At 61.1% G+C, this 10222-nt stretch overlaps 1 protein-coding gene across 1 annotated transcript in view; it reads right to left on the bottom strand.

The window, feature by feature from the left end:
- VOLCADRAFT_100467 (uncharacterized protein) overlaps positions 1-8824 on the bottom strand; it is a gene marked incomplete at both ends in the record, with an annotated part of 10211 nt that extends 1387 nt beyond the window's left edge. The window contains 10 exons of the mRNA XM_002959033.1: positions 672-4485; positions 4540-5269; positions 5385-5758; positions 5963-6037; positions 6290-6421; positions 6533-6994; positions 7180-8194; positions 8240-8320; positions 8366-8383; positions 8447-8824. Coding sequence (XP_002959079.1) covers positions 672-4485; positions 4540-5269; positions 5385-5758; positions 5963-6037; positions 6290-6421; positions 6533-6994; positions 7180-8194; positions 8240-8320; positions 8366-8383; positions 8447-8824 — 7079 coding nt within the window. The remainder of the gene's footprint in view (positions 1-671; positions 4486-4539; positions 5270-5384; positions 5759-5962; positions 6038-6289; positions 6422-6532; positions 6995-7179; positions 8195-8239; positions 8321-8365; positions 8384-8446) is intronic.
- Positions 8825-10222: the final 1398 nt, after the last annotated feature.

The following is a 10222-nucleotide window of genomic DNA, read 5'->3' as shown; positions in this document are numbered from 1 at the left end:
GAAAAAAAAAAGAGCGCAAAAAAAAGACGCGCGCGCGCCGGGGATTGAACCGGCGCGAGGTGGACAGATGGACAGACGGACGGACGGCGATTCGGCCCAAGGCCTCCGCTAGATAGACTACTCCGTAGTCGCTACGGCTACAGACGGACGCCGGATCGGCCTAAGGCCTCCGCTTTTCTACTTCGTAGGAGCTACGGCGACAGACGGACGCCGGATCGGCCTAAGGCCTCCGCTTTCCTACTTCGTAGGACAGACGGCGACGGACTAGAGCGCGCTGTTCGCGCGAGAGGGCCGTAGCTCCGTCGTTGAATCGCGCGGGCCACTATATGCTGTTTTGCTGAGGGCCGTATCGGTCACACACACAACACAACAAGTATATATATATACGAAGGCGGAAGGAGGCTGAGCTTGCAGAGGGTAGCCCGCGCTGAAGCGCTCGCGCGGGACTCGAACCCGCAGGGGGCTCCACACAGACATTGATGGGCAGTTCCCCATTCCTTCCCGTAGGGAGCGAGCGTGTCGTCCGGGGTATTCCCCTTACCCCGGACGCTGTCATTTAACGCCGTACAGTGGCGGGTCGTGGCTTCAACTGTCAACTAGCCTTGTCAACTGTCAACTAGCGGGTCCAGCGGGTTTCCAACTGGCGTGCATGCTGGAACTCGGTGGTGTACCGCTGCTCCGTTTCGCGTGCTGCCTGCTTCAGCAGGCGCAGGTTGGCGGCCAGATCCGGCTCGAGCTTGGTTGCGCTGAGGAATTGTTTGATGACCTTCTTGCGCTCGTGTGGCGTGGTATAAAGTGGACGTAGCAGACGGACGTGGTCCAACGTCTTAAAGCGGGTCAGCAGCACATACAGGGTGGCACGCTTGATGCCGTTGGGTGGGACAGCAAGATCCACCAGCCAGCATTCATCTTTGAAGCTGCGGCCTTGTACGAAGTAATCGGTGACCGCCTGGCGGTCGCCGAGCGGTACGTTGAGGCGCCGGACCTGCTTTGTGAGGGTGCCACACCCGGGGGCGGGCATCTCCACCTCGGCAATGCAAGACGCCCGGGGTGACAGGATGAAGGCGCCACCCCTGCTGGCGTAGTCTGCAAGGCCCCGCAGCACGGTGTCGGGGATATGGCCGTTTATAGGCCGCACAATGACGGCCGCTGGAAGGTACTTGAGCCGGCGGTAGGGGCCGTGGCCGTCATCTGCTGGCTCGCGGCCATCCTCAAGCAGGCCGCAGGCTTCCACCTCGTTGTTGTGACTCGCCCCGGCATCGGCAGCCGTCGTATCAAGGAGGATGTATCGGGCGCCATGGTAGTACCACGTGTCGGCGGTGGTGTGGCCAAAGTCGTAATCCTTTATTCGCATCGCAACTGCTTTCTCCACGTGTGTCAGGGCTGGCTCTACAGCGGCGCCGCGCTTCTGGACAGGGACGTGGTCCGCATTCCACACCACGAGGCGCTGGTTCTTGCGCTGTGCTTCCAGCATTATGAGGCGGGTGTTGAGCGTGTGGCGTGGTTCGTTCCTCTGCAGCACGACGCGCGGCTCGAGGTGCGCTAGGTCGGCTAAGTCGACGACGGCGCGGCTGTTGAGGTCGTCAACCATTTCGGCTATGCGCTGCTCTGTGGCTGGCTCACCGCCGAACATAGAGGCGTACTCTGTCAGGCGACGACCAGAGGGACTGCTGTCCTGGCGCTGCTGCTTCTCCAGCAAGAAGACGGTCTTAGCCAGGGATCGGTAAACCCGGAAGCCCTCGAGTATGCAGCTCTGAGCCTGTGGGACGGCCCGGGGCCGGCGTGCTGCTACTTCGGGTTGCTGCTGACCGCCTTGGGATCCAGCAGCGGCCTCGTTAGGGTCGCCATCGTTGTCCTCCTCTCCGTGCAGAGGCTGTGCGGCCGGGACGGAGGGCGAGAACTGGGGGTTGCATTCTACATCAGCGGCGTACCGGTAGAGGGGCGGCCCACCTGGCTTCGGGTGTTGGAACTCGTCGCCTGTGTTGGCGCTGGGGCGGCCGCTGAAGATGGTGGCTGCAGGGTGGTCACGAGCGAGATGCGACGGCGGCAACAGGTGACGAGTGCAAGACTGGTTGCATGCGCCCAGATGGTCCAGGCTGTTCATACCGATCTCGTCAATGATGAGCGCACCATCGCCGACATTGCGATGCACCTGTAGGCTGGCTGCGCTGCCTTTTCTGACGCTTTCCGCTCGGTTGCTGCCAGCAGATAGGGCGAACATTGCGTGGGTAGAGAGGCTGCGATGCACCGGCGTGTTGAATGCAACTGCAGCAGCCCATGAGTAGGCACAGGTGGCCGCCCAGTGCGGGCAGCCATGCTGGAAAGTGTACCAGAGGAGCGCTTGTACAAACTGGGTCTTTCCGGTACCGGGCTTGCCCTCCACAAGCATCTGCGGCGGGTCGCCAGGGTTGGGCTCATCACGGCGATCGAAGTACTGAGCCATGAGCATGAAGGGCACGGCTTGGTGGGGGGCGAGCGTGAAAAGCTCGATGGTGTCGTCGATGCTGGGCGGCTGGGGGAGGTGCACATAGATGGGCATGCGAGCCTGCTCAGTCCGCTCAGGAGTGCCAGGCATGCGCACAATGGCAACCAGGGGTCCGCTGGTGGGGCGGTGCAGCTCAATATGAGGGGTGTCCATCTCAGGTGGGGCCGTCAGTCCCGTGTGGGCGCCCCCATCTGCCTCAACAGTGCCGGCTGCTGCTGCAACGAGATACCGCTTCAGACGCTTGCTCGCTTCGGTCAGGAGGGGCAGGTCCGCTGGTGTGATCCGACGGCTAAAACGATCGCTGCGTGCACCATGGCCGTCCACTAAGGCCGGGGCTCGGCAGCGCCGTGCCGCATCATAGGCATACGCGCCAGCAGCGTTGGTGCAGTCAAACAGATCCGTAAGAGCGACGGCGGCGAGGTCGGTGCCAGCCGTCGGATCCTCCTGACCCGGGATGTACACGAAGTGCTCCAGCTGACCCTCGGCGGGTGGCTGTGTTTCAGGATCAGGTCTGAGATGCCCGCGGATGGCGTCGTCGGTGTCTCCATCCGAAGTGCTCGTGCTGTCACCTTCAGGCAGCGCGGCTGCTGCCGCCGCCGCACGCTGCTGGCGGCGCCGCTGGTTGTACTCCGCCTGACGGCGGGCTTTCCCTGTGTGGTCCTCTTCGATGTTGTCCAGCAGCACCGTTACGTACGCTTGGTATGAGCGACCTGCCTCGGTAGTGGCCAGCTCTGCCCACCAGGTGTCGTAGGCTTCCTTTACAGTCAGCCCGGGGGGGATGGGCTGACCCCGGTGAGCTTTGAAAGTACCCAGGACAAACGCGTAGTACTGCGCCATGCTCGCAGCAGAGGTGCCAGGGCGGGGCCGGCGGGGAAGAGAGCCTCCAAGTTGTACATATCGCGGCCGCGGTAGGCGGATGTGGACATGTGTTCTGTACAGCGGATGCGTGCCGTGGAAGGCCACCAGGCGGGGCAGCTCCGTGGCTGTCTGAGACGTTGGATGGTCGAGTGTCGCTGCAGCTGTAGGAGCAGGTGGCTCAGGAGGAGGGGCCGGGGCTGCAGTCAGCAGAGGCACAGGGGCAGGCACGGGGGCGGTTATGGGTGCAGCAGGGGTAGTGCGCTTGCGGCGTCGAACTGCCACCGGGACCTGTAGACCCAATCGCTCTCGGTGCGGGTGCTGAGCTGGCGGCACACGTCGAACCTCATAGCTGGAGACGATATTGTACACGCTGCAGTCCAGGCCGCTGAGTTCTTCCCCCCGCAGCACATAGCTCTGCACGGCGTTGGTCACCGTGTAGCCCTCCTGCTCCTCAGCCTCCACCAGTACTGCTGCTGTAGTCGCCGCCTCAGGAGATTGCTCGGCGCCCGCAGATAGCGCTGTGAACGCGTCTACCTGCAGGTATGCGCTTTCGAACGTCGCCTCGAAGGTGGAATGACCGTCCAGCTTCATGGCGACAAGCGCCATACCAGCCGTAATGGCAGCGGTCATGCGATGCACAGTGGCACACATGTTGCCAAAGGCAGTGGGCCCACTAGCACCCGGAGTTGGCGTCCTTCCAGCGAGCAGGAAGTCCTGCACTCGGGTAAGAGCGTTGCATGTCAGCTGCGCCTGGCTGTCGTTGATGCTCTTGCCAGTGTACTTCGTGCTGTAGTAGGCAGAGTCGCGGGCGCGGTCAGCGGCAGGTTGCAGCAGTGCACAGTCCCCCCGTTCATCTTCAGGGCGGGCCAGTTGCGCTGCTGCCTCTGCCGTGTAGACGCGATCCACCTCGCACGCCAGAGTAAACAGCTGATTGCACCCAAATGCCAGCGCTGCAGCTGGCATGTGCGGTATAATGTTCGGGCCCAATCGCGGCAGAAGGAAGAGGCCGCCGGTGCCAATCCACTGGAAGGCGCTGCGCAGGACACGAGGGAACACCATGCCACAGCTATCATCTGTGCCACGGCAGCCATGTCGCTTGCACGTGTCGTTATGTGTATGAGTAAGAGTGCTGCGAACAACGGCTGCGTGGTGTGCACGGCAAGCAGCGTGCCGAGGAGGAGGCGGGAGCCCGCCACCTGCACACCCAGCGAGCCTGCCAAAATCGTATGCTGCAGGCGGGCAGGACTTGTCGATGGGCGGAGGTGCACGGCCATGCTGCCGGGCCTCTTCGACGGTCATGTCCATGACGCAGTGTTCTGTTCCGTGGACGAAAGGGTCATAGTACGGCGAGGGATACCACATGGCGCACAGTGCGTATGCAAGGGCCAGCGCTCGGCAGTTGGGTCCGTTGAACAGTGCCTGAAGACGCTCGACTGCAAATGCGGCCACATGTGCGACACCGTGGATGTGCAGGGCAAGGCGGCCGCTCTGTTCCACCTTGACCGCCACCTCAAACGTGAGCCCGCAGAAGCAGTGCGGGTTGGTCTGCTGCATGGCGCCTGGCGCAAACCCAAAGAGCTCTTCCACCAGAACCTCCTTGGTGGCCACCAGCAGAGCGGCGCAACTGTACGGGTCATCCTTCACACGCCGCCACTTTTCCACCGTGCTCGGGATATGCTGCGGTCGTCCGTCATCGTCGAAGTCCAACACCTGTCCGGATGCCACGACTGCACAAGCTGCATGCATATCTGCCGGATTAACGGTGAAGAACAGCGGAGGCCAGCCAATGGTGAGGGCGGCTTCACGCATTTTGGAGCGGGCGCCGTTGTAATATGCGTCCGTAAGGTCGAGGCGCAAAGTACTGAGGCGGGCCCCCTCCACCAGCGCCTTAACCAGCGGTGATTGCTGTGTAAGCAGCTGCCGCCGCTGCGAGTGCCGATACGGCAGCGCCAGTATGGTGCCCATAGCACGGATGACATCACGCGGCACACGCGCCGCTGGTTTCACCAAGATGCGGCCGCATGTTCATGGTAATTCCCACCTGCGCCATGCTTTCGTGGCGCACGCAGATGTCGTACATGCGTGCCAGCAGCATGAGGTTGCCGCCGAATTGCGTCCGCGGCACGCGGTGCAGTAGGTGGCGACAATATGCCGGAAAAGACATGCCGCGGGGGCGCTGACCAGAAAAGCCGTATGGGAAGGACTGGGGGAAGCAAAGGGTGAGGATGGCGGGATGACGGTCATCCAGCACGTGGCTGTCACGACCACCAGCCGCAAACGCAATCCGTGCGCGGCCAGTCAGAAGGTCCTCCACTCGGCCTGGGAAGCGGTCGATTTCACTGCCATCATCACCAACATTCGACGGCTGCGGCAGGATCAGCTCCAGTTCGTCCAGAGTGGCAGCTGCCGGATCAACTGCATGATCAGACGACAGATGCACAAGAGCTGGGTCAGAATGCACGATGTGGCAGGCAATACGATCAGCCAGCATGGTACACGCGGCGGTAGACGCAGCACACGGCGTGTACATATGCTGGACAGAAGTGAAATCGAATCGCCTCAGACACGAGCGAAAACGCGTTTAGCCCTATGGGCAGCCAAGTGAGAGAACGCACGCACCTGGTGGACCTTCAACTGGCTGATCAGCAGGTCCTCGTAGAATGGCGGTGAATGGCCCCGGCACAGGGTCCTGTCCTGCATTCAATAACACACACAGAGGAGCAGTAGAATACATAAGTAGCAGGGCAGGCGAGGATGGTGCGAGAGTCCAGCCTATCCAGTGGGCAAAGCTGCGCATGAAGATTTGTTATGACAACAGGCCGCCCTTTTTGATGCACGGGGCAGCGGCGGTAGTGGCTGTCCGGTGCAGAAAGCGCAGTACGAGGGCAACACGAAAACAGAGGGTACACAAGAGCTAACATGAAACACAGTAACAAATTAACAAACCTGCAGTCGGGGTCGGATCCGCCAGCGTAGGTTGCACGGGTCCTGCAGTATCCGCGTCAGGTGCCGCAGCTGCATCGGCAAGATTGCCATCACGAACAGCCGCTTCCACTACGTCTTGGAACTGCCGCACACCTGCCGCACCCGTGCGGTCGTGCAGGAAGGTGGTGCGGAGAACGTTCGCCACCTCTGGATCCGTCGGCGCAAGGGCGGCATGCAAGATTTCGTCCGGCACGCCTGCAGCACAGCCCATCCGTTCGTACTCTTGCAGAGCGTCCTCATCGATAGCCAGCTCCTCCTCGTCGTTGTGCTGTAAGAAACGGACCCAAGCGACGATGACCTGCCCTCGCACCTGTAGACCTGGTGCCTTTCGCACGCGTTCCAGCAGCTCCGCCCGGCTGCGAACCTGGTCGACACACACGACCGTGATAGCACCGGCCAGGTCGGATGCCCGCGCTGGCAGCTGCCCTCGCAGCAGATTCGGGTCGGGATTGACGACCCCAATGCCGTGAGTCTTTACGGCACGGGGGAAGACATCTGGCGGCCGGTCTGCGAGGTACATGATAAGCAGCTGCTGAATGATACGACCACGACCCAGAAGCTGCCCCTCCAAAAAAGTGGGCGACGGCAGAGGGTCACCCAGATGGTTGACGCGCGGCACATCGCCAGGGTCCAGGCGCGCCAGCGCAGCTTCAGGGACTCGGCGGGCTGTAGTAGAAGAGCAAACATGGGCGAGCAGAGCCGATATGACTAAGGAAGCAGTAGGAACGTAGGCAGCAAAGGTAGGAGAGACAAGTACATGCCGCAGATGAAGGGAGCAAGGAAACGCAGGCAGAAGTCACAGCTCATAGGCACTAGGCAACCGGCTTGCGAGCACGGAGCAAACGACTCACCGCTAAGGGCTTTGTGGCAGATGTTGCATACGAATATGTGCTCTGCAGCACCATCGCCAACCAGCATAGTGCGGTTGGGCAGGTCCGGCTCCAGACGCATGCAATAGGGCACCTCCACACTAGCAGGGTCGTCCGGGCAGGCTCTGGGCAGCACCCGCGGTGGGCGCGGCTGTTGATCCGGTGGAAGCTGCTGGGGCTCGGGCTCGGGCTCGGGCTGCTGCCCAGCCGTCGTCAAATCCGGATCGCCAGTCTCCTGAGCACCAGCATCCACGTCCAGTGCTCCGTCCGCCGCATCATCCACCAGCCTGCCTGCTCCACTAGCACTACCGCCGTCCTCATCCACAGCACCAGCTCGCTCAGCCCGGCTAACACGATACCGAGCAGGTAGGACTGGATCAGGTGGCGGCGGTGCGTCTCCCTGAGCTGTACGCGCCATCCGCCGCCACACCAGAGTACGCCCCCAGCGCTGCACAGCATCCGTACACATGACGTCGGCACGTAAAATGTCAACGTTGGGAATCTCCGTCCAGTGCATCACCGTCGACTGGTCCTCCGAGCACACCTCAGAGCACACAGCACAGACACGGGAGGGCATGCGCCGGCGCAAGGCAGCAGCCATGGTCGATGCACACTGCAGCTGCACGGTGTACGGTACCTGCCTGTCAGGTGGTAACTGACCGCCAGGAAGGTCCTGCACGCGGCCCTCTGGAAGCGCCAAAAGAAACTCGGGCAACTCAATCACGTCACCATGATGAAGGTCTGCGAATCGTAGAAGACGGTGCATGCGAGCCAACAGCGTATCCCTAGGGGCGGCTTGCTGATTCTGCTGCTGCACCTGCCGCGCAGCCGCATGCTGGGCCGTATTCCGCTGCTGCTGGAGCGCCCTCACCTCCGGGTCAGCACGTGCAGCTGCATGCCGTGCAGCGTCACGCAGCTGCTGCTGCACCCTCACTTCCGGGTCAGCACGTGCAGTTGCATGCTGTGCCGTATTCTGCTGCTGCTCATGCGCCCTCACCTCCGGGTCAGCACGTGCAGCTGCGCGCCATGCAGTGTCACGCACCTGCCGCCGTGCCCTCACCTCCGGGTCAGCGAGTGCAGCTGCATACTGTGCTGTGTTCCGCTGCTGCCGCTGCGCCCTAACCTCCGGGTCAGCACGCGCAGCTGCGTGGCGTGCAGTGTCACGCACCTGCTGCTGTGCCCTGACCTCCGGATCAGCATGCGCAGCAGCATGTTGTGCAGTGTTAGACACCTGCTGCCGTGCCCTCACCTCCGGGACAGCACGGGCAGCCGCATGCCGCGCAGCGTCCTGCTGCCGCTGCAGCAGCCGTAACTCAGGAAGGGCTGCCGCACGCTGCACAGCTTTCTGACGCCGCCATCTCTCTCGTACTTCTGCAGCAGAAGGGTCTGCATCCTGATGACGCCCCTCCAGCTGTGTATCTGCAGTAGCCGCCGTCTGCTGGCGGCCGTCCTCTGCGGGCCCCGCTGGAACCGTTGGTACGGCTTGCCGCTGCGATGCGGCAGGCTGCTGTTGCTCAGTTACACGAGGCGCACTCAAATCAGCGAGCGGGCGTGTTCTTCCACTACGGAATCCGTCCGCAAGGGACCCAAGCCGAAGCCGTTTCGAAACAGGCACCTGATCCGACATGAACGCGGACCCGACGAAGCGAACACGTATATTAGTTCAGCCGGGAAGAATACGGGCTCGTAAACGGCGAATAACGCAAAAGAATCGATCAGAAGGAGCAAGAAGCTGGAAAGTATTTCCGCGTAGTGAGGAGGGGAATCACGAGAAGCACAATCGAAGAACCTGTAGGAAACGCGTACGGCATTTGTTTCGGAGCGGAATCGAATGACGCGTCGAAGCGCACATCGAAATGCACGCTAAAGCTTTGCAGGCTGAATTGCGCACCGAATTACGCATCCAGACCCGCGTGAATCGTGCACTTCGGCTTCGGATTCGGCGGGCGCAAGCGTGTGCTTCGGCCAAGCATTTGAATCGTACGCAAGGTTCACAGTCGAATCCCGCAAAAAGGTCGTTCACATAACGAGCACCGAATTAAAATAAAGAGAAAAAAATAAAGAGAAAAAAAAAGAGAAAAAAAAGTGCGCGAACATCGCGCTCAGGGTTGAACCGACGACTTGGTGGACAGACGGAGAGACGGAACGACGGACTAGAGCGCGCTGTTCGTGCGTGTGGGCCGTAGCTCCGTCGCTGCGTGCGTTGCACGGCGCTTAAGGGCGTACGGCACAGCACAGCGCGTACGGCATAGCGCATACGACGCGTACGGCGTGTATGTCACACGCATTTCATGTACACTGTGCAGTGTCATGCAGCCGCTGCTGTGCCGTCACCTGCGGGTCGGCACGTGCAGCTGCGTGATGTGCAGTGTTACGCACCGGCGGAAGAAAATTAAGCTTGTGGAGCCTAGCACGCAAATTTAGCCGTACGCGCTATGCTATGCTACGCTATGCCGTACGCGCTATGCTATGCCGTACGCGCTGCCGTACGCGCTATGCTATGTCGTACGCGCTATGCTATGCTACACTATGCCGTACGCGCTATGCTATGCCGTACGCGCTATGCTATGCTACATTATGCCGTACGCGCTATGCTATGCCGTACGCGCTATGCTATGCTACACTATGCCGTACGCGCTATGCTATGCCGTACGCGCTATGCTATGCCACGCTATGCCGTACGCGCTATGCTATGCCGTACGCGCTATGCTATGCCGTACGCGCTATGCTATGCTACGCTATACCGTACGCGCTATACTATGCCGTACGCGCTATGCTATGCTACGCTATGCCGTACGCGCTATGCTATGCTACGCTATGCCGTACGCGCTATGCTATGCTACGCTATACCGTACGCGCTATGCTATGCCGTACGCGCTATGCTATGCTATGCTACGCCGTACACGCTATGCTATGCTACGCTATGCCGTACGCACTATGCTATGCCGTACGCGCTATGTTATGCTACGCTATGCCGTACGCGCTATGCTATGCTACGCTATGCCGTACGTGCTATGCTATGCTA

This window comes from Volvox carteri, assembly GCF_000143455.1.
Source record: "Volvox carteri f. nagariensis unplaced genomic scaffold VOLCAscaffold_120, whole genome shotgun sequence".
NCBI lineage: Eukaryota > Viridiplantae > Chlorophyta > Chlorophyceae > Chlamydomonadales > Volvocaceae > Volvox > Volvox carteri.
This window is presented reverse-complemented; position numbering and strand designations above follow the sequence as displayed.